Here is a 24,765-nt window from a genome sequence, read left to right on the forward strand (position 1 = left end):
AGATCAGCAACTACGCTTCGCTCCCTATCCTGTCTCCACACACAATCCTTTCTGCACTGCTGTATTACTTTACAAACGAAACTCCAGTTATCAGAAGAGGAAAAAGCGCCGTACACAAATGTATAAGGACCCTACCAGTTCCCCATCATCCCTCCTTGCATCGGTATGGTCCCTTCTGACCCCAGGCTTAATGCTAGAGCGGACTGTACCATGTATCAGGTTTCCAGAGAGGGGGTGGAGATAGTAAATCTAGGGCAAGGGTTTAATTCTATTAAAGGGGAATTTAAGAGAGAGACCAGGGTTCGATTCTCGTTACTAAGCTCGCCGAGTTACCCTGGGCCAGCCTGAGCTACAACACAGGGTTGTTGTGGGTGGGAGAAACCAGAAGTTGAACAGGGGTTGAACATTTTTGAACAGAAGTTGAACAGAAGTTGAACATTTTTTATTATCAATAGAATAATAATAAAAATTAAAAAAAACCACAGCAACGCGTAGCCGGGTCAGCTAGTATAGCATAATTTTACATATAAACAGTATGATGTAGAACTAGAATACAAATATATAAGGATACAAACATTCTACCGAAAATCTGAGACATCAAATGTGAGCAATTCCTGCGCAACCCACATAATTCCGATAGAGGACCCATAGAACAAAAGAATTAAAGGTGGAAATGATTAATATAGTCTTGCCAGTCCGCAACATAAGAGTGTAGTTGCCACCAGAAGTATGATAGATGATGTAGAGTCAGGCGATGGTACTGTAGTCTCGCCAATCCAAAAGATAAAGGTGAAGTTGCCACGAAGAAACAGTATGTACTGAGCATGCATGGAAAAGCAGGGGAGTCAAACAGGAACTGTTGCGCAGGAGCATGAGGGAGAGGAATATGTGTGTGTGTGTGTGTATATATATATATATATATATATATATATATATATATTCTGAATATTGTGAAACAAAATACAGATTAATAAACATATTTACCAAATCTACACAAATACTCGGCCCAGTCTGTGACTTCCCTCCATCGCTACTTTGGTTTTCATATTTTTCATCATTCCTCATCATTCGTAGGTATTATCTCTGACTTTTAACCAATCATACAATCATCTACCCCTTAGTCAGAGACTCTATTCCATTGCAAGTATTACATCAAACCTGTCAGTGTGTTCACCTCTTCACATTGGATTTTTAGATACTCAACAAATTTACTCCAATTCCGGTCAGCTTCGCCAATTCTAAATACTCCATCAATTTTACTCTCCAATCCTCAATCGTTGGTAAGTGTGTTGATTTCCATTTTTGCGCTAATAGAATTCTAGCTGCTGTATAGGACAGAACTCTCCCTCCTTTATATTACATGTCCAACACTTCTTATCACTCCTTCTGTACAATTTTGCTAATTTGACCGGTGTCAAGTACCAGCGGTACATCACTTTCATGATGTTCTCTTTCAGGATCGTGCATGTTGTAAATTTTATATTCTGATTCCATAATTTGGACATTTCAAATTCAATATTGTGTCCCACATCAATTGCCCACTTTATCATTAAATCTTTCATCATCCAATGGTTTTCCCTTTGTGAGTTCGCTGGTGTTTGCTAAGGTTTCCACCTCTATTGAGGCTCTTTCCACACTCCATACATTTATTTGCTTGTACCTGAGTTAGGCTGTTGATGGCTTCTAAGTTTCCTGTATGTGAATTTAGGGTTCAACTCTGAATTTACGGTTTCTCCAGTGTGAGTCCGTTGATGTCTTCTAACGTTTCCAACTTTAGTGAAGCCCTTTCCACACTCCTTACATTTAAATGGTTTCTCCCCGGTGTGAGTTTGATGATGCAAACTAAGTGCTGTACCATCACTAAAGCTCTTTCCACACTCCATGCATTTAAATGGTTTCTCCCCTGTGTGAGTCCGCTGGTGTCTTCTAACGTTTCCAACTTTAGTGAAGCCCTTTCCACACTCCTTACATTTAAATGGTTTCCCCCCCGTGTGAGTCAATTGGTGTTTTCTAAGTGTTCCACTGTGACTGAAGCTCTTTCCACACTCCATGCATTCAAATAGTTTCTCTCCTGTGTGAGTTTGATTATGCATACTAAGATCTCTGCCTTCAATAAAGCTCTTTCCACACTCCATGCATTTATATGGTTTCTCTCCTGTGTGAGTCCGCTGGTGTCTTCTTAGTGCTCCACTATAAGTGAAGCTCTTTCCACACTCCACACAGTTAAATAGTTTCTCCCCGGTGTGAATTTGAAGATGCAAACTAAGTGCTGTACCATCAATAAAGCTCTTTCCACACTCCATACATTCAAAGGGTTTCTCCCCTGTGTGAATCCGTTGATGTTTTCTTAGTGCTCCACTATCAGTGAAGCTCTTTCCACACTCCACACAGTTAAACGGTTTCTCCCCTGTGTGAGTCCGTTGATGGATTCTAAGGTTTCCAATCTCAGAGAAGCTCTTTCCACAATCCATACATTCATATGTTTTCTCTCCTGTGTGAGTCGACTGGTGTCTTCTTAGTCCTCGGCTATCAGTGAAGCTCTTTCCACACTCCATACATAAAAATGGTCTTTCCCCAGTGTGAGTTTGATGATGACGAATTAGGGATCGACGAATACTGAAACTCTTTCCACACTCCGTACATTTAAATGGTTTCTCACCTGTGTGAGTCTGTTGATGAATTCTAAGGTTTCCACGTTGTCTGAAGCACTTCCCACATTCCATGCATGTAAATGGTTTCTCGCCTGTGTGGGTCTGTTGATGTTTTCTAAATGTTCCACTATCAGTGAAACTCTTTTCACATTCCATGCATTTAAATGGTTTTTCCCCTGTATGGATCCGTTGATGGTTTCTAAGGTGTCCAATCTGACTGAAGCTCTTTCCGCACTCCTTACATTTATATGGTTTCTCCCCTGTGTGAGTGTGTTTATGTATACGAAGGTTTGAACTCCAACCAAAGCTTTTTCCACACTCCATGCATTTAAATGGTTTCTCCCCAGTGTGAGTCTGTTGATGAATTCGTAGTGTTCCACTGTCAGTGAAGCTACTCCACAACTCCATAGTTTCAAATTGTTTCTCCTCTCTCTCTCCATACTCCATGAATTCAAATGGTTTCTTCGTTATTCCCATTGGACTTGGCCCACCAGAATTCTGACTGCCTTCTCCATTGTCTGCTTTCGACGGGGAGGACATCCTATTTGTTTTCTAGGAAGAGAACAAAGGAATATTACACACATCAATTAGCACCTGTTCTTATTTTAACATCTTGTACATTCTCTCCTGTCATCCATATGTGCCCAGTTTTTAGGATATGCAAATGAAATAATGGTAATGGATTTCAGAAGCATTATCTTAGAATATGGTTGAACTGTGGGATTTCCTTTTTAAATAAAGAAGTTTCTCACAGGAAAGGGAGCTGCTCTATGTCCATGAACCTGCCCACTATTCATCCGAGTCCTAAGTTCACCCATTTTGTCCTCTTCGACCTCTAGATGTTTATTGACCACCTGCACAGTCCCTTTGACCTCAGGGGTTCCATACTGACCATTCTGGGAGACTCATATAAGTCTAGTGACAAGGCTTGGTGCTTGTGGTCGCTGAAGGAGTGCTCAGGTGGGAGAATGTTATTTGGGTTGGACCTCCATCTCTCAGTCTTGCATTATTGAATGCAGAGAGCCTGAGATGCAGAAGGAAAGCAGCTGGAGCCTGACTGCTGGGAATGCCAGATTAAAACGCCCACCCCAATTAGCACTGATAATAGTTATATGCCACCAGGTCTCGTACCTGCCTCCCAACACTGACCTATCTCAGCGGAGATTCCCAGTCCAAGCCTCTCTCACTGTTCTTCCTCTTTCGCTCCTACTGGAAATTCTTTATAAAATTTGTATATTTCTCTTAAGATTGCCAGAAGAAATATCAACAACCTCAGATATGCTGATGACACAACCTTGATGGCAGAAAGTGAGGAGGAATTAAAGAACCTTTTAATGAGGGTGAAAGCGGAGAGCGCAAAATATGGTCTGAAGCTCAACATCAAAAAAACTCAGATCATGTCCACTGGTCCCATCACCTCCTGGCAAATAGAAGGGGAAGAAATGGAGGCAGTGAGAGATTTCACTTTCTTGGGTTCCATGATCACTGCAGATGGTGACAGCAGTCACGAAATTAGAAGACGCCTGCTTCTTGGGAGAAAAGCAATGACAAACCTAGACAGCATCTTAAAAAGCAGAGACATCACCTTGCTGAAAAAGATCTGTATAGTTAAAGCTATGGTTTTCCCAGTAGTGATGTACGGAAGCGAGAGCTGGACCATAAAGAAGACTGATCGCCGAAGAATTGATGCTTTTGAATTATGGTGCTGGAGGAGACTCTTGAGAGTCCCATGGAATGCAAGAAGATCAAACTTATCCATCCTTAAAGAAATCAGCCCTGAGTGCTCACTAGAAGGGCAGATCCTGATGCTGAGGCTCCAATACTTTGGCCACCTCATGAGAAGAGAAGACTCCCTGGAAAAGACCCTGATGTTGGGAAAGATGGAGGGCACAAGGAGAAGGGGACAACAGAGGATGAGATGGTGGGACAGTGTTCTTGAAGCGACTGGCATGGGTTTGGCCAAACTGCGGGAGGCAGTGAAGGATAGGCGTGCCTGGCGTGCTCTGGTCCATGGGGTCACGAAGAGGCGGACACGACTGAACGACTGAACAACAAATATTTCTCTTCATCTGAAGATCACAATATAAAAATACGTGTGACATTGAAAAAAGCCAATATTAAAGGTGAAGAAAAGAAGTGAAACCAGTGATGTTTTCGCCCGAATGTAAAAAAGAAACCAACCTTCAAATCAGTTTCATATTCCCTGGCGGTTTTTGTCAGCCACAATTGTGTATTAGACTCTTAGCCACACTTTCTTTTGGAATATCAACAGGACCTCTTTGGAACAGGAGCCAAAAATACTTTGGGACTTCATCCAGACACACCTTTTGTGTGGGGAGCAGCGGAGGAAGGCAGGGCGAGGGGAGGGGACGCTCTGGTGCTGAAGGTTGGTGGACCCACTGTACGTTCCTAAGCAAGCAACTTTGGGGGTGAATGATTTCCTTTAAAAAGCTCTTCCCCAGGTGCCGGCAGGGTTTTCTACGCTGCTGAGTGTGGGCACCTTGGATTTATACTGTTCTGGTTTCAATCATCCTTAAGATCCAGTTCCACCGACTCCCAAGTAACACTGAGCCCTAGAGGAACCTTCTATGCTGTGTTGAGGCATCTCTGGCCCTCCAGATGTGGCCGGACTCAAAGTACCACCTGCCCAAGCAAGGACGGCATATGGCCAGGGATGGTGGGAGTCTTATCTGGTGGGACACCCTTTCCCCTTCTACCCCCTCTTCTGAAAATGCTGAATATCTGTATTTTGTTTCCTCCTTCCTCAGTGATCGCCAAGATCTCCCTGATATAGTCAAACTGCACACATTCCCAAATCACTCTGCCCCACTGACTTCCCCAGGCTGCTGTCTTGTGTCTTGGACACTGGCAATGGGGCAGCACCTCCCCCTGGATGAGAGGACAGAGGGCTAAACCAGGGCTGGCCAAATGGCGCTCAGCTCAGTCCCCTCCTTGCCCCTCTCTGCAGGGGTGGAGGAAGGGGGTGGGCCGCCCCGGGTACCGCCCTGGGGAAGGTGACACTCTGGGGACAGGCCCCACCCCCGCGATCGACACCGTCGGTGCGGCAACTTTTAAAAGGCTGCAACGTGTGAACAACAGCAGCTGCTGCCTCAGTCTCCCTCGCGGTGGAGCAGGCCCTGAGACCTGTGGGAATGTTGGGGGATGTGGGGCAGGATATATTGTTTAAGATATCCTGCCCCAACTTGTGTTTACAAGTTATATAATATCTGCAGAGTCAACATTCCCTTTTTAGCACGCACACACGCAGCGGATAGCTTGCACAGACTTGCTAGAGTCCTTAGAAATATTGTCCTGTTGCCTTCTCCTTTTAATCCCTCTTTTAATAAGAGACTACACAGTCTTCAGTTTACTCACAAGAAATCATCTGTTCACACAAAGGACCCCAGAGGCAGGCTTAAAGAGTTACTAAGCAGTATGCATGTGGTGACCATCTCCTTATGGGAGAAAGTCCCCCTTTTCTTCTCTTGGTCTAGAGCCAAGGGCGCATCTTAACCATTAAAAGCCTCCTTAAACAGGGCTTAATAGATAGAATAAATAAATGAATAACAATAACAACAATTAAAATTGCACCTCCAGGGGTGCTTCCCTCCCTCCCTCCCTCCCTCAGCCCCCCACCTTCCTCTGCCCTCCAGCCCCGAGTTTCCCCTTTGCAAATCTCTCCCCATGGCGCCCCCCTCTCCCTCCAGACGGGCCTCCCCAGGTGAGCAGGGAGGGGGGAGAGGAGGGAGATGGGGGGGGTCTCTATCAAGGTCTTTGTTCCCTCCTTTAACCCTTCCATGGCCTCCCTCTCTCCGATTCTCCGCACAAAGGGGACCCAACAAGGCACACCTCGGCGCGGAGCCAGGATCGTGGTGCCCCAGGGATTCCTGCCATGGAGAACCCGGGACTCGCAGAGGGGCGCGGAACTGCTTGGGAGTGGGGGTCCTTGCTGGGCCCCCCTTGGTGGGGGGCTCCCATTTCATTCCAGCAAAAGAGGGCGGGGGGGGGGGCAGGAAAGTTGAGCATCTCTCGACTCTCAAGCGGATGGGGCGCTGCAAAGGAGAACTTCCAATGCAAACCCTTCCGGTCCTCCCTCTGCAGAAAGGCCCCCCCTGCACCCCCACCCCGCTGCATTTCCCATAGTAAATGGTGGGAAGGCTGATCTCTGTTGTTGGGGGTGTCTCTGCCCCCTTTCTCCCCCCCCCTGCATCTTTACCTCTTTCTCCTCCTCTCTCTCTTCTATTCACAGCCTGGCGGATCTCCGAGGGAGGGGCTCCTTCCCCCCCCCCTTCGGCTCGGGAATTTCCGACGTGCTTCGGGTTCCTTTCCGAAGGCGTGTGAATCCCATAGAGCTATGACCCAAGAGCAGCCCTGTGGGAATGAGGGTGGGAGGCGGGCGAGAGTTGCCAAGCTGGGCCAGCTTCACCCAGGGAGGGGCGTCTCCTTCCCTGCCGGCAGCTGAAACCGGGAACCTTTGCAGGGCTGTTGGGCAGGGGGCGTCCTCAGCAGCTGTAAAGTGGAAATAATATTAATAATAATAATAATATTTATATGCTGCCAATGTTGTTGTTGTTGTTCAGTCGTTCAGTCGTGTCCGACTCTTCGTGACCCCATGGACCAGAGCACGCCAGGCATGCCTATCCTTCACTGCCTCCCGCAGTTTGGCCAAACTCATGCTAGTCGCTTCGAGAACACTGTCCAACCATCTCATCCTCTGTCGTCCCCTTCTCCTTCTGCCCTCCATCTTTCCCAACATCATGTTTTTACAGTGCATATAAAAACATTATAAAAACATCAAACATTTAAAATCTTCCGATACAAAGCTGCCTTCAGGTGTCTTTATCTAAACATTGTTTAATTCTTTATCTGCTTGACATTGGTTCCCTTTAACTTTGCTTCTCACAGTGAGGGAACCATCATCAGACCCTCGGAGGAGACTCAGTGTCCAGGGAGAATGATGGGAGTGGAGACCCTCCTCCAGGTTTAGGTCTTTAAAGGTCAGCACAAACACCTCGAATAGTCCTTGGAAATGGACTGGGTGCCAGGGAAAATCCTTTAGGACAGGTGTTATGTGGTCCCGGCAGCCACTCCCAGTCACCAGTTTAGCTGCCGCATTCTGGATTAATTGCAGTTTCCGGGTCACCTTCAAAGGTAGCCCCACATAGAGCGCATTGCAGTAGTCTAAGCGGGAGATAACCAAAGCATGCATCACTCTGGCCAGAGAGTCCATGGGCAGGGAGGGTCTCAACCAGATGGATTTGGTAGACAGCCGGGTGTGATTATGGCAGAATCTCTCACCCCCGGGGGGGGGGCCTTTATCAGGCATAAAGGGTTGGAGGGTTGTAAAGTGTGCCACCTTCATGCCCCAGAGGAATTTTTGCTGAGATGGCCGCTGCCTGGGATGCAACCTAGGACATTCGTACGAAACCCCAAATAAATGCCCCCCTAGGAAGCAACAAAATTATTGGCTGCGCCCATGCTTGGAAGCTTGGGAAAGATGGAGGGCACAAGGAGAAGGGGACGACAGAGGACGAGATGGTTGGACAGTGTTCTCGAAGCTACCAACATGAGTCTGACCAAACTGCGGGAGGCAGTGGAAGACAGGAGTGCCCGGCGTGCTCTGGTCCATGGGGTCACAAAGAGGCGGACACGACTAAATGACTAAACAACAACATGCCTGGAAGCGGAACTTCTTGAGCCTGTTAGCTGGTCTGTTGCCATAGCTCTATGGATTTGTGCATTCAGAAAGGAACCTGAAGTGTTGGAATTTTCCACGCAATGGGGGGGGGGGGCAAAGAATGGAGAGGAGGGCTGTTATGTATTGAAGTTCTCACCCTAGACCACTAGGGGTGTGTGTAGATAGTTCATTCTGCTGCAGTTTTCACTCAGGTCCGCACATGCAAATGAGGGATTGAAAGTGACGTTCAGGGATTGGGTAAATACAGAAAGTTGTAATTTTTTTTTTTTTGTAAATGATTGTTATTGATTTTTCCTCTGAATTTTGACAAAGATTATAACAAAAAAGTGTTAGAAACAAGTAATACCAAAAAACAAAAAAATTATACCACTCTAAGTGATTACATTTACAATTCCGTTCACTTCCCTGCTTTCTTCTTATGTCTTCTCTAAATCATACATCTATGTTTCGCACATCAACTGTTTTTCCACCGTTTTAATTTTTCTTTTCTTTTCGGATTTCAATTAATTTTACAATCCCATTTCAAAATTATATATCTTTCCTTATTTCTTTACTATTCTCTTCTTTAAAATAACTACACACCATGTGTTTTATGTCATCCTTTACGTCTTACACACCTTATCCAGATATTCCATAAACTTTCCCCATTCTTTTCTAAACGTTTCTTCCCCCGTTGTCTGACTCTCATTGTCATTTTTGCAATTTCCATGTATTCTGTGATTTTCTGTTGCCATTGCTCAACAGTTGGTATTGTTTTTTGTTTCCAGACCTGTGCCAGCAGAAGTCTCGCCCCTGTGGTAGCATATAAGAAAAACTTTTGATCACATTTCTTTATCTCTAGTCCTACCATTCCTAAAAGGAATGCTTCCGGTATTTCCTTAAAAGTATATTTAAATATTTTTTTAAGTTCATTGTATGTTTTCCCAGTACTGTTTTACTGAATCACACGACCACCACAAATGAAAAAACTACCCATCTTTTTACTGTTGCTTGTAGCTGAGTTCTATGTAAGCAGGCTGCTGAGCCCTTCAGCTCACTTCGGCTCCAGCCTGAGAATAAACAAGAGCTGCTTGAAAATCACGGTGTCGTCTGCTGTGTCCACCCACTACCTAACAAGGGCCTTCAGGGAAAAATCCCACCCCCTTTATATTTGTTATGTACTAAGCTTGGATACTAGAACAACATGAAGGTAGGATCCTGGGATGCAACAACTGATTGGCTTGCAGGAGCAGCCCAATCAGGCTCCAGGAGGGAAGCAGAATCAGCCAATCAGACGGGACTCATTGTGTAAATAAGGTATATAAAAGCCTGAGGTTGGGAGGGAACTGAATCACTGTTTTACAAGCTGCAATAAAGAACCACTGCAGGACTCCGAATATATTTCAATATTGCTTGAAAGGAATTCAGAATCCCAAAAAGGGAGGCAGGCAACACTTTCAGCTCTTTCTCAGAAAGATGAAGAATCAGTTGACTCTCAGCCTATCATCCTTCACCACCAGCACTCCAGATCCACTCTCCCCACTCTTCTCAGTGCTCCACTCTCACTGAAGCTCTTTCCACAACCCATCCATTTAAATGGTTTCTCGCCAGCGTGAGTGCGTTGACGTTCCTCAGAGAGAGAGAGAGATGATGCAGGGGAAAATGGGTCTTAATGTGGGATGTGTTCCATGAGAAGCAGTTGTAGCGCATGAAAATATGCACTACAAGTGAAAGAGTTTGTCGATTTACAGTCTGGTTTTAAATTTCAAATAGAACACTCCAGCAATTGCAACACACAGAACAGCGTGTATGCATGGATGTGCCCCTGTAAAAAGATATACACAGGCAAGAGCAGCAGACCGATAAAATTACGCATAAACGAGCGTCGATCACGGATCCGAAACAAGGTTCTAGAAGCCCCTTTAGTGGAAAATTATATACGATGCAAACACACGGAGGATGATTTTGTCTTCTTGATTATCTGGAAACCCAAGATAGAACTATATAATCGAAGAAACATTGAAAAACTTCTATTACAACAGGAAGCCAGATACATTCATCTGTTCGAAACTATGTCTTCCAAGGGTCTGAATGAACATCAGGAATACATTTCCTTTCTTTAAAACAGCACCACAGAACTCTCTGCGTTTGAGGACTTTGTGATTGCATTATACCTTTAAGAAGCCGGCCGGAATAGGGGGTTATCTCCTCCCCTATCAGATATATAAGACAACAAACTCACCCACTAGTAGGAAACGCAGAGAAAACACAGGAAAACTTTCTCTAAGGTGAGGAAACACATAACCTTGCACTTTACATGCACACAATTTAACGGGAGATATGTAACAATCCTTCTTATCCATGATTTACAGACGCCACATCTTCTCAAGAATCAAAGAAAGAGAAACCATATATATTTTATACACCTCTCGGGGGGGGGGGAAACGAGGTAAGGAACCAAATACTATGAAAAGCTACTTTGGTCTATTTATTAGAATGATACTTTAAAACCTATTGTAATTCTTTTGATGTTGCTGAATGATGACCTTTATTAAATCTTATTTAGTGAATGATACTTTAAAACCTCGATTTAAAACCTTGATCTAATTCGTTTGATGCTGTCTAATAATGATCTTTGTAAAATCTTAATTACTGAAACTCGATGTACTCCGTACTATCTAATATTATTTGATATTGCCAGCTGAGGAAGGCGTCTACGCCGAAACGGGGCCCTGTCCTGGTCTCCAGTTGTCTCATTATACATCTGACATGCATCGTAGAAGCCCTTACATCAACTTCTAAAAGACTTTCAAGGGATTTTTGAATCTGAAACTATTTCTTCATTTAAGACTGTAATTCTTAACAGGATTGATACTATATTTGTATTTACTCACGAGTAAACGCATCTTTTTGGTAGAAACTTCCGGCCAGAGTTCTTAATTATATTTATTTCAGTGTATTTTGTAATAAGAACTCCAACTTTAATTAGGATGAGAAAGATCAGCAACTACGCTTCGCTCCCTATCCTGTCTCCACACACAATCCTTTCTGCACTGCTGTATCGCTTTACAAACGAAACTCCAGTTATCAGAAGAGGAAAAAGCGCCGCACACAAATGTATAAGGACCCTACCAGTTCCCCATCATCCCTCCTTGCATCGTTATGGTCCCTTCTGACCCCAGGCTCAATGCCAGAGTGGACTGTACCATGTTTCCAGAGGGGGGGGGAGGAGATAGTAAATCGAGGGCAAGGGTTTAATTCTATTAAAGGGGAATTTAAGAGAGAGACCAGGGTTTGATTCTCGTTACTAAGCTCGCCGAGTGACCCTCATGCTCTGGTTATCTCCCGCTTGGACTACTGCAATGCGCTCTCTGTGGGGCTACCTTTGAAGGTGACCTGGAAACTGCAATTAATCCAGAATGCGGCAGCTAGACTGGTGACTGGGAGCGGCCGCCGGGACCACATAACACTGGTCCTGAGAGATCTGCATTGGCTCCCAGTACGTTTCCGAGCACAATTCAAAGTGTTGGTGCTGACCTTTAAAGCCCTAAACGGCCTCGGTCCTGTATACCTGAAGGAGCGTCTCCACCCCCACCGTTCAGCCCGGACACTGAGATCCAGCGCCGAGGGCCTTCTGTCGGTTCCCTCACTGCGAGAAGCAAAACTACAGGGAACCAGGCAGAGGGCCTTCTCGGTGGTGGCGCCTGCCCTGTGGAATGCCCTCCCATCAGGGGTCAAGGGAATAAACAACTACCTGGCATTCAGAAAATAGCTGAAGGCGGCCCTGTTTAGGGAAGTTTTTAATCTGTGATATTTTAAATGTATTTTAATATTTGATGGAAGCCGCCCAGAGTGGCTGGGGAGACCCAGCCAGATGGGCGGGGTACGAATAAATTATTATTATTATTATTATTATTATTATTATTATTATTATTATTATTATTATTACTACTACTACTACATGTGGTGACCGTGCGTGTCTAAACTCTTGGGAGGCAGAGACCCAAATCTGGACCGAGACAAGAGAAACGTCACGTTCCCTACAAAAAAGCCCACCCATCTCCTTTTACCCTCCAATTTTACAAAGGCAAACTCCTATTATGCAAAGGTGGGTTGCAGAACTTCTTAACAAAATTTTGCTTAAAAAAAATAATTCTGGTGGTTTCCCTCACTGCGAATAAGTGAGGTTCATAGACCGTGGAGTTGGAAGGGAGCAAGAGGGTCATCTAGTTGAACCTGCGATGCAGGAATCTTTGACAAGGCGGGACTCGAACCCACAACCCTGAATGTCTCATGCTCTACCAACTGAGCTATCCCAGGACACAGATCAATTTCAGCTGGTAGGATTGCAAATGATGAATCGGGAGAATTAATAATCATAATAATTTTTTATTTATACCCCCGCCCTTCCCCGCCAAACCGGGCTAAGGGCGGCTAACACCAATAAAATCACAACAAAATCATAAAACAATTCATTAAAATACAGATTAAAATGCAATTTAAAGTTTAATTTAGACTGCAGCCTCATTTTTAAGCAGCCCACCAATCACACCAAAAGAATGAAACGTCAGGGTTAAACTGAAACCAACCCAAAGGCCAGGCGGAACAGCTCTGTCTTGCAGGCCCTGCGGAAAGATGCCAAATCCCGCAGGGCCCTGGTCTCTTGTGCCAGACCGTTCCACCAAGTCGGGGCCAGTACTGAGAAGGCCCTGGCTCTAGTTGAAGCCAACCTAGCATCCTTGTGGCTCGGGACCTCCAAAAAGTTAATATTTGAGGACCTTAAGGTCCTACCCGGGACATACCAGGAGAGAAGGTCCCTTAGGTACGAGGGTCCTAAGCCGCATAAGACATCAAACATTAAAAACTTTCTGATCCTGCTTCTTTGAGAGACGCTGACAAATTTAGGATTGATGCTCTATCAACACCATGACAAGGAACCAGGCAGAGGGCCTTCTCAGTAGTGGCCCCCCCCCTGTGGAACGCCCTCCCGTCAGATGTCAAGGAAATAAACATCTATCTGACTTTTACAAGGCATCTGAAGGTGGCCCTGTATGGGGAAGGTTTTAATGTTTGATATTTCAATGGTTTTTAAAATATTCTGTTGGGAGTGTAAATGTTGTTGTTAACCTTAACTGAATAGCACAATGATGGTGAACCTTTTAGAGACCGAGTGCCCAACCTGCAACCCCAAACCCACTTATTTATTGAAAAGTGCCAACACGGCAATTTAACCTGAATAGTTCCTTTTTTTTCTCTGTGTTTCACGGTTCTTCTTTATGACTGCTATTGTAATAAATAATCCTTCTTAAAGGTTACTGCATTACATTCCTCGTTAAATTATCTTTCCATTGATATACAATGGGGGGGGAGAGAAGTGAATACAGCTTAGTTCTTGCGTTACTGGCCGAGGGAGCCGGCGTCCAGCTTCCAGGTCACGTGGCCAGCATGACTAAGGCGCTTCTGGCGAACCAGAGCAGCGCACGGAAACGCCGTTTACCTTCCCGCCGGAGCGGTACCTATTTGACGTGCTTTCAAACTGCTAGGCAGAGCAGGAGCAGGGACCGAGCAACAGGAGCTCACCCCGTCATGGGGATTCGAACCGCCGACCTTCTGATCAGCAAGCCCTAGGCTCTGCAGTTTAACCCAGAGCGCCACCCGCGTCCTCAACAGACGGTACCACACTTCTAAGGTTTGCCGAAAGCCCCTCTGTTTGCAAGGCTAGTCTGTAGCCAGGCACCTGCCTAGCTATAAAAGGACCCCAAAAATGTAACCGGCTGAAAAATTGGTCTCAATATAGCATAATTTTACATATAAACAGTATAATGTAGAACTAGAATACAAATATATAAGGATACAAACATTCTACCGAACATCAGAGACATCAAATGTGAGCAATTCCCGCGCAACCCACATAATTCCGATAGAGGTCCCACAGAACAAGAGAGTTAAAGGTGGAAATGATTAATATAGTCTTGCCAGTCCGCAACATAACAGTGTATTTGCCACCAGAAGTATGATAGATGACGTAGAGTCAGGCGATGGTACTATAGTCTCGCCAATCCAAAAGATAAAGGTGAAGTTGCCACGAAGAAACAGTATGTACTGAGCATTGAAAAGCAGGGGAGTCAAACAGGAACTGTTGCGCAGGAGCATGAGGGAGAGGAATATGTATATATGTGTGTGTGTGTGTGTGTGTGTGTGTGTATTCTGAATATTGTGAAACGAAATACAGATTAATAAACATATTTACCAAATCTACACAAATACTCCGCCGAGTCTGTGACTTCCCTCCATCGCTATTCTTGGTTTTCATATTTTTCATCATTCATCAGCATTCATAGGTTTTATCTCTGGCTTTTAACCAATCATCCAATTATTTACCCTCAGTCAGAGACTCTATTACATATATTCAAACCTGTCAGTGTATTCACCTCTTCACATTGGATTTTTAAATACTCAACAAATTTACTCCAATTCCAGTCAGCTTCGTCAATTCTAAATACTCCATCAATTTTATTCTCCAATCCTCAATCGTTGGTAAGTGTCTGGATTTCCATTTTTGCGCTAATAGAATTCTAGATGCTGTATATGATATAACTCTCCCTCCTTTATATTACATGTCCAACACTTATTACTCCTTCTTCTGTACAATTTTGCTCATTTGACCGGTGTCAAGTACCAGCGGTACATCATTTTCATGATGTTCTCTTTCAGGATCGTACATGTTGTAAATTTTATCTTCTGATTCCATAATTTGGACCACATTTCAAATTCAATATTGTGTCCCACATCAATTGCCCACTTTCTCATTAAATCTTTCATCATCCATAGTGTACCATCCTAACAAAAGATCATACATTTTAGACAAACATTTTCTTTTCCCATCCAATATCTCCAACTGAAATTTAGATTTAGTACTCTCAAAACCATATTTCCTCTTATCCTCATTAAATATATTATACACTTGATGGTACTTTATCCAGCCTGTTAATCTATCTGCTATTTGTTCAAATGGTCTAATCTTCCATCCTTTTTCAGATTCCACTAATAAATCATCATATGTTATCCAATTATTTTCCATATATATATTTTTTAACAGTCAGAACTTCTGTTGGCGACAACTATCTAGGAGTTTTTCTTTCTAATAGGTTTTTATATCGTTGCCAGACTTCAAAAATTGCTTTTCTAAACAAGTGGGTTAGGAATTCTTTATGGACTTTCACCTTGTCTTGCTACAAGTATGAATGCCATCCAAAACGGTAACTAAAGCCCTCCAGATCTAACAAATCATTATCTTTTAATATTATCCATTCCTTCACCCAAATCAAGTATGCTGACTCATAATATAGCTTCAGATCTGGCATGCCAAATCCGCCTCTTTCTTTACAATCCACTAATTTATGTTTTATTCGTGGTGGATTCCCCTGCCACACAAATTTTGATAAATTCCTTTGCCAATCTTTCAGTTGGCCTGTTCCTTTAATCATGGGCAGCATTTGAAAAATAAATAACATCCCAGGTAACATATTCATCTTTATAACAGCTATGTGCCCCATAAAGACAGGCTTAATCTCCACCAAATGCCCAAATCCTTTTTAAAATTCCTTCCATACTGTAACATGATTATCATTAGATTTATATTTTTAGATGTTAACCAAATTCCAAGATATTTGACCTTTTTAACTGCCATAATTTCATATTCTTTTTGCAAATCATCACTTTCCTTTTTACTCATATTTTTAACCAGCATTTTTGTCTTTCCTTTATTTAATTTGAACCCTACTAGCCTCCCAAATTCATCAATCTCCTTTAAAATTTCACCCATGCTAGATCTTGGCTCTTTTAAAGTCACCACCAGGTCGTCCATGAAGGCTTTTAGTTTGTATTCCTTTGACCCAATCTTAATATCCTTGATCGCTGTTGTTTCTCTTAAATTATTTACCAAGACGTCTAATACTGTGATGAAAAGGAGCGAAGACAGGGGGCACCCCTGTCTTGTACTTTTTGTTATATTAAATTTTTCTGTTAAGGTATTATTAACAATTAATTTCGCCGATTGGTCTAAATATATTGCCTTAATTCCTTTCATAAATTTTCCCCTGCTTCCATCCTTTCCAAGGTCTTTTCCATAAACTGCCAAGACAAAATTGTCGGACGCTTTCTCAGTGTCTATGAAGATCAAGGCTGCTATTTTTAATCTATCCTTGTATCCAGGTATTCAATTAGGTCCACTGCCAATCTTACATTGTCTCTCATTTGACGACCCGGCAAGAAACCTGTCTGATCTTTATGGATCAGTTTGTCAGATTCAATCTCCTGGCCATGATATCCGTAAAGATTTTATAGTCCAAATTTAGTAAAGAAATTGGTCGAATTTATTTTACATTCGTTGTGTCAGTGTCCTGTTTAGGGATTAATGTAATAAAGGCTCATCTTCCTGTCCTTTCTGATACAATTCTTTGTAGAATTTATGAAATACTTTCTTGATTTCTTTTGGGTTTTCAATCATTTTATCATCCTTTATTATTTTATTTATTATATTTTGGCTTTGTCGTTTTTTCAACAGCCACGCTAGCAATTTTCCTGTCTTGTCTGTGAACTCAATTTTTTTGGTCCATTTTTCTCTCCATTCTATTTCCTGATTTACTAACATCTTGTATTGAATTTGTAACATCTTGATACCTTGTTTTAACTCTGTATTTTTCAGTTTTGAAATTAATTGACTTTCCTTTTCCATTAAATTTCTCAAAATTCCTTCTTTTTTCTTTTCCCTTTGTTCTTTTTAATAGAGTCTTGTAAAATCAAGAAACCCCTAATCACTGCCTTGCTGACATCCCATACTATGTTAAGGTCAGTCTATTTATTAAAGCTTCTCCTCCTTGCAAGTGCATTGATGTTTTGTAAGAACATCAGGACTGAAGCTCTACGTACACTCCATATAAGGAATTGGTTTTCCCTTTGTGAGTTCGCTGGTGTTTGCTAAGGTTTCCACTTCTATTGAGCTCTTTCCACACTCCATACATTTATTTGCTTATACCTGAGTTAGTCTGTTGATGTCTTCTAAGTTTCCTGTATGTGAATTTAGGGTTCCACTCTGAATTTAGGGTTTCTCCAGTGTGAGTCCGTTGATGTCTTCTAATGTTTCCAACATTAGTGAAGCCCTTTCCACACTCCTTACATTTAAATGGTTTCCACCCCCATGTGAGTCAATTGGTGTTTTCTAAGTGTTCCACTGTGACTGAAGCTCTTTCCACACTCCATGCATTCAAATGGTTTCTCTCCTGTGTGAGTTTGATGGTGCATACTAAGTTCTCTGCCTTCAATAAAGCTCTTTCCACACTCCATGCATTTAAATGGTTTCTGCCCTGTGTGAGTCGACTGATGTCTTCTTAGTCCTCCACTATAAGCGAAGCTCTTTCCACACTCCATACATTTATATTGTTTCTCCCCGGTGTGAGTTTGATGATGCAAACTAAGTGCTGTACCATCGTTAAAGGTCTTTCCACACTCCATGCATTTAAATGGTTTCTCCCCTGTGTGAGTCCGTTGATGTCTTCTAACTTTTCCAAACTCAGAGAAGCTCTTTCCACACTCCACACAGTTAAACGGTTTCTCCCCTGTGTGAGTCCGTTGATGGATTCTAAGTTTTCCACTATTAATGAAGCTCTTTCCACACTCCATACAGTTAAATGGTTTCTCCCCTGTGTGAGTCCGTTGATGGATTCTAACTTTTCCAAGCTCAGAGAAGCTCTTTCCACAATCCTTACATTTATATGGTTTTCCCCCCGTGTGACTTTTATGATGGATTCTAAGTCCTCGGTTATCAATGAAGCTCTTTCCACACTCCATACATTTAAATGGTTTTTCTCCTGTGTGAACCCATTGGTGGCTTCTAAGGCATCCTCTCTGACTGAAGCTCTTCCCACATTCCTTGCATGTAAATGGTTTCTTGCCTGTGTGGGTCTGTTGATGTTTTCTAAATGTTCCACTATCAGTGAAACTCTTTTCACATTTCATGCATTTAAATGGTTTCTCCCCTGTGTGCCTCCGTTGATGAATTCTAAAGTGTCCACTGCGACTGAAGCTCTTTCCACACTCCTTACATTTAAATGGTTTCTCCCCTGTGTGACTGCGTTGATGAATTCTAAAGTGTCCACTGCGACTGAAGCTCTTTCCACACTCCTTACATTTAAATGGTTTCTCCCCTGTGTGACTCCGTTGATGAATTCTAAAGTGTCCACTGCGACTGAAGCTCTTTCCACACTCCATGCATTTAAATGGTTTCTCCCCTGTGTGACTCCGTTGATGAATTCTAAAGTGTCCACTGCGACTGAAGCTCTTTCCACACTCCATGCATTTAAATGGTTTCTCCCCTGTGTGACTCCGCTGATGAATTCTAAGTGTGTCACTGCGACTGAAGCTCTTTTCACACTCCATGCATTTAAATGGTTTCTCCCCCGTGTGACTCCGCTGATGAATTCTAAGTGTTCTACTGTGACTGAAGCTCTTTCCACACTCCATGCATTTAAATGGTTTCTCTCCCGTGTGACTCCGCTGATGAATTCTAAGTGTTCTACTGTCACTGAAGCTCTTTCCACACTCCATGCATGCAAATGGTTTCTCTCCTGAGTGAGTTTGATTATGCAAACTAAGTGCTTTACCACGAATAAAGCTCTTTCCACACTCCATGCATTTAAATGGTTTCTCCCCTGTGTGAGTCAACTGATGTCTTCTTAGTCCTCCAATATGAGTGAAGCTCTTTCCACACTCCACACAGTTCAACAGTTTCTCCCCTGTGTGAGTCCGTTGATGAATTCTAAGGTATGCACTATCAGTGAACCTCTTTCCACATTCCATGCATTTAAATGCTTTCTCCCCCGTGTGAGTTCGTTGATGAAGTGTAAGTTTTCCTCTCTCAGGGAAGCTCTTTCCACATTCCATGCATTTAAATGGTTTCTCCCCAGTGTGAATCCATTGATGAATTCTAAGTTTTGCACTCTCAGCGAAGCTCTTTCCACACTTTATACATTTAAATGGTTTCTCCTCCATGTGAGTCCGTTGATGTCTTCTTAGGGTGCCACTCTGACTGAAGCTCTTTCCGCACTCCATACATTTAAATGGTTTCTCCCCAGTGTGAGTCCGTTGATGACTTCTTAGCGTTCCATTGTCAGTGAAACTCTTTCCACACTCCATGCATTTAAATGGTTTCACTCCTGTGTGAGTCCGTTGATGTCTTCTTAGCGTTCCTTTGTTAGTGAAACTCTTTCCACACTCCATGCATTTAAATGGTTTCTCTCCTGTGGGAGTCCGTTGATGTTTTCCTAGTGTTCCTCTGTCACTGAAGCTCTTTCCACACTCCATACTTTCAAACTGTTTCTTCTCTCTCTTTTCACACTCCATGCATTTAAACTATTTCTTTGTTATTCTCATTGAACTTGGCCCCACAGAGTTCCTTCTCTATTGTCTGCTTTGGAGGGCGAAGGGGTAGAAAATCCTATTTGTTTTCTAGGAAGAGAAGAAAGGATTATTACACACATCAATTAGCACTTACTCTTACATCTCGCACATTATCTGCTGTCCTCCATATGTTCCTAGTTTTCAGGAAATGCAAATGAAATAATGTCAAATAATGGTAATGCATCATCAGCCTTTCATAACTCATAATCATTGCTAATGAAGCAGCATTATCTCAGAACATCCTCTGCACTATACTCCCCCACCCTTTGGACCACATTTCATCCCCTACGACCTCTAGATGTTTATTAACCACCTGCACAGTCCCTTTGGCCTCAGGGGGTCCATACTGACCATTTTGGGAGACCCATATATAAGACTAGTGACAAGGCTCGGTGCTTGTGGTCGCTGAAGGAGTGCTCAGGTGGGAGAATGTTATTTGGGTTGGACCTCCATCTCTCAGTCTTGCATTATTGAATGGAGAGAGCCTGAGATGCAGAAGGAAAGCAGCTGGAGCCTGACTGCTGGGAAGGCCAGTTTAAACGCCCACCCCAATTACTACTGATAATAATTATATGCCACCAGGTCTCGCACCTGCCTCCCGACACTGACCTATCTCAGTGGAGATTCCCAGTCCAAGCCTCTATCACCGTTCTCCCCCTTTCGCTCCTACTGGAAATTATTTATAAAACTTGTATATTTATCTTAAGATTGCCGGAAGAATATCAACAACCTCAGATATGCTGATGACACAACCTTGATGGCAGAAAGTGAGGAGGAATTAAAGAACCTTTAATGAGGGTGAAAGAGTTGAGCGCAAAATAGGGTCTGAAGCTCAACATCAAAAAAAAACTAAGATCATGGCCACTGGTCCCATCACCTCCTGGCAAACAGAAGGGGAAGAAATGGAGGCAGTGAGAGATTTTACTTTCTTGGGCTCCATGATCACTGCAGATGGTGACAGCAGTCACGAAATTAGAAGACGCCTGCTTCTTGGGAGAAAAGCAATGACAAACCTAGACAGCATCTTAAAAAGCAAAGACATCACCTTGCCGACAAAGGTCCGTATAGTTAAAGCTATGGTTTCCCCAGTAGTAATGTATGGAAGTGAGAGCTGGACCATAAAGAAGACTGATCGCTGAAGAATTGATGCTTTTGAATTATGGTGCTGGAGGAGACTCTTGAGAGTCCCATGGACTGCAAGAAGATCAAACTTATCCATCCTTAAAGAAATCAGCCCTGAGTGCTCACTGGAAGGGCAGATCCTGAAGTTGAGGCTCCAGTACTTTGGCCACCTCATGAGAAGAGAAGACTCCCTGGAAAGGACCCTGAAGTTGGGAGAGATGGAGGCCACAAGGAGGAGACGACAGAGGATGAGATGGTTGGACAGTGTTCTCGAAGCGACTGGCGTGGGTTTGGCCAAGCTGCGGGAGGACAGTGGAGGATAGGGGTGCCTGGCGTGCTCTGGTCCATGGGGTCACGAAGAGTCAGACACGACTTGAACAACTGAGCAACAAATATTTCTCTTCATCTGAAGATCACTATATAAAAATACTTGTGACACTGAAAAAGTGAATATTAAAGGTGAAGAAAAGAAGTGAAACCAGTGATGTTTTCGCCCGAATGTAAGGAAGAAGAAACCAATCTTCAAATCAGTTTCATATTCCCTGGCTGTTTTTGTCAGCCACAATGTGTGTTAGACTCTTAGCCACACTTTCTTCTGGAATGTCAACTGGACCTCTTTGGAACAGGAGGCAAAAATACTTTGGGATTTCATCCAGACACACATTTTGTGTGGGGAGCAGCGGAGGAAGGCAGGGCGGCGGGAGGGGCAGCTCTGGTGCTGCAGGTTGGTGGACCCACTGTACGTTCCTAAGCAAGCAACTTTGGGGGTGAACGATTTCCTTTAAAAAGCTCTTCCCCAGGTGCTGGCAGCGGTTCCTACGCTGCTGAGTGTGGGCACCTTGGATTTATACTGTTAGACTTTCAAGAACCCTTAAGATCCAGGTCCACCAACTCCCAAGTAACACTGAGCCCTAGAGGAACCTTCTATGCTGAGTTGAGGCATCCCTGGCCCTCCAGATGTGGCCGGACTCAAAGTACCACCTGCCCAAGCAAGGACGGCATATGGCCAGGGTTGGTGGGAGTCTTATCTGGTGGGACACACTTTCCCCTTCTACCCCCTCCTCTGAAAACGCTGAATATCTGTATTTCATTTCCTCCTTCCTCCATGATCGCCAAGATCTTCCTGACGCAGTCCAACCAACTGCACACATTCCCATATCATCCTGCACCATTGACTTCCAGAGGCTGCTGTCTTGTGCCTAGGACACTGGCAATGGGGCAGCACCTTCCCCTGGATGAGAGGATAGAGGATTAAACCAGGGCTGGCCAAATGGCACTCAGATCAGTCCCCTCCTTGCCCCTCTCTGTAGGGGTGGAGGAAGGGGGCGGGCCGCCCCGGGTACCGCCCTGGAGAAGGTGACACTCTGGGGACAGGCCCCACCCCTGCGATCGACACCGTTGGTGCGGCAACTTTTAAAAGGCTGCAGCGTGTGAACAGCAGCACAGCGTCTGTGCTGCTGTTCACGCGCTGCAGCTTAAAGGTTGCCACACCACACGGAATGGGTGCCGGCCGATTGCGCCCGCCATCTTGGGTGGACTGCGCATGTCCACCCAGGAGGCTGCGCCACGCGTCGTGACGTCAGGGCACGCGCACTGGGGAGGGGTGCCTTCAAGTTTGCTCCGCCCCTGCCTCTCTGCACCTGCTGCCTGATGGGGCTGCCTCAGTCTCCCTCGTGGTGGAGCAGGCCCTGAGACCTGTGGAATGTTGAGGGATGTGGGGCAGGATATATTGTTTAAGATCTCCTGTCCCAACTTGTGTTTACAAGTTCTATAATATCTGCAGAGTTTTGTTGTCGTTCAGTCGTTCAGTCGTTCAGTCGTGTCCGACTCTTCGTGACCCCATGGACCAGAGCATGCCAGGCACGCCTATCCTTCACTGCCTCTCGCAGTTTGGCCAAACTCATGTTAGTAGCTTCGAGAACACTGTCCAACCATCTCGTCCTCTGCCGTCCCCTTCTCCTTGTGCCCTCCATCTTTCCCAACATCAGGGTCTTTTCCAGGGAGTCTTCTCTTCTCATGAGGTGGCCAAAGTACTGGAGCCTCAACTTCAGGATCTGTCCTTCCAGTGAGCACTCAGGGCTGATTTACTTGAGAATGGATAGGTTTGATCTTCTTGCAGTCCATGGGACTCTCAAGAGTCTCCTCCAGCACCATAAGTCAAAAGCTGAGTTAACATTCCCTTTTTAGCACACACACAGAGCGGATAGCTTGCACAGACTTGCTAGAGTCATTAGAAATATTGTCCTGGTGTCTTCCCCTTTTAATCCCTCTTTTAATAAGACACTACACAGTCTTCAGTTTACTCACAAGAATTCACCTGTTCACACAAAGGATCCCAGATTCAGGCTTAAAGAGTTACTAAACAGTATACATGTGGTGACTATCTCCTTATGGGAGAAAGTTCCCCTTTTCTTCTCTTGGCCTAGAGCCAAGGGCGCATCTGAGTCATGCTGCTGTTAAGACGGCAATGAGAGAGAGAAGACTGAAGAGACAAAATGGAGGCCCGGCCTGTGCTTCTTCAAGGAGAGGCCGCACCCATCTCAAGTGACATACAAGGGAGTTTTGTGTCTCAGTCCAGGAAGGCAGGAAGTTCCGGCTGGAGGACTGAGACAACCTTTAGGTCTACTCTAGGAAAAGTGGTGTTTGACTGCTCCTGTCCTCTTTTACATCCCACAAGACCAGCCTTCTCTCTGCCCCCCAAATGCAGGAAACAGGACAAAAAAGGCCTAGGAGTGTCACCGTGGAACATAACAACAACAAGAGCAATAAAAATAGGTTGTAAGCCACTTTGGGCTGCCCTGTGCAAGAGAAAGAGACTAATAATAATAATAATAATAACAACTTATTATTTATACCCCGCCCATCTGCCTGGGTTTCCCCAGCCACTCTGGGCAGCTTCCAACAGAGCATTAAAATACAATAATCTATTAACCATTAAAAGCCTCCCTAAACAGGGCTTAATAGATTGAATAAATAAATAAATGACAATAACAACAATTAAAATTGCACCTCCAGGGGTGCTTCCCTCCCTCCCCTCCCTCCCGCCCCCCACCTTTCTCTGCCCTCCACCCCTGAGTTTCCCCTTTGCCCAGAGGCCCCCCCTGGCCGGCTCACCCTTCTTGCCCAATCTCTCCCCATGGCGCCCCCCTCTCCCTCCCCAGGTGAGCAGGGAGGGGGCAGAGGAAGGAGAGGGGGGGTCCCAATCCTGCCCCTCTCGCCCCCTTTAACCCTTCCATGGACTCCCTCCTCTCTCTAGATTGCCTGGATCGGGGCCTCTGCAGGAAGGGAGTTGCTGTTGTTGTGTGTGGGGTGGGGGGTGTCTCTGCCCCCTTTCTCTCCCCCCCCCTGCATCTTTACCTCTTTCTCCTCCTCTCTCTCTCTCTCTCTCTCCCTCCGCTTCCCTCTATTCACAGCCTGGCGGATCTCCGAGGGAGGGGCTCCTTCCCCCCCCCTTCGGCTCGGGAATTTCCGACGTGCTTCGGGTTCCTTTCCGAAGGCGTGTGCCCATAGAGCTATGACCCAAGAGCAGCCCTGTGGGAATGAGGGTGGGAGTCGGGCGAGAGTTGCACAGCTGGGCCAGCTTCACCCAGGGAGGGGCGTCTCCTTCCCTGCCGGCAGCTGAAAACGGGAACTGGGCAGGACGCCAGGCTACTTTGCAGGGGACGCCCTCAGCAGCTGTAAAGTGGAAATAATAATAATAATAATAATAATAATAATAATAATAATAATTTCACTTTCTTGGGTTCCATGATCACTGCAGATGGTGACAGCAGTCATGAAATTAGAAGACGCCTGCTTCTTGGGAGGAAAGCAATGACAAACCTATACAGCATCTTAAAAAGCAAAGACATCACCTTG

General features: G+C 44.5%; 2 protein-coding genes across 2 annotated transcripts in view; both read right to left on the reverse strand.

Moving 5' to 3' along the window:
- The window catches only part of LOC117042602 (oocyte zinc finger protein XlCOF6-like), a 43,295-nt gene extending 19,008 nt beyond the window's left edge, over positions 1 to 24,287 (reverse strand). Inside the window, 3 exon segments of the mRNA XM_033142139.1 lie at positions 1,728 to 2,068; positions 2,129 to 3,203; positions 24,265 to 24,287. Coding sequence (XP_032998030.1) covers positions 1,728 to 2,068; positions 2,129 to 3,191 — 1,404 coding nt within the window. The 5' untranslated portion in view covers positions 3,192 to 3,203; positions 24,265 to 24,287.
- LOC117042261 (zinc finger protein 709-like) lies at positions 17,089 to 18,861 on the reverse strand (the record flags this gene model as incomplete). The annotated part of the gene is made up of 1 exon (XM_033141794.1): positions 17,089 to 18,861. A coding segment is annotated over one exon (1,353 nt), but the record flags the coding sequence as incomplete, so codon positions are not given.
- Positions 24,288 to 24,765: the final 478 nt, after the last annotated feature.

Source organism: Lacerta agilis, chromosome 2 (genome assembly GCF_009819535.1).
Source record: "Lacerta agilis isolate rLacAgi1 chromosome 2, rLacAgi1.pri, whole genome shotgun sequence".
Lineage (NCBI taxonomy): Eukaryota > Metazoa > Chordata > Lepidosauria > Squamata > Lacertidae > Lacerta > Lacerta agilis.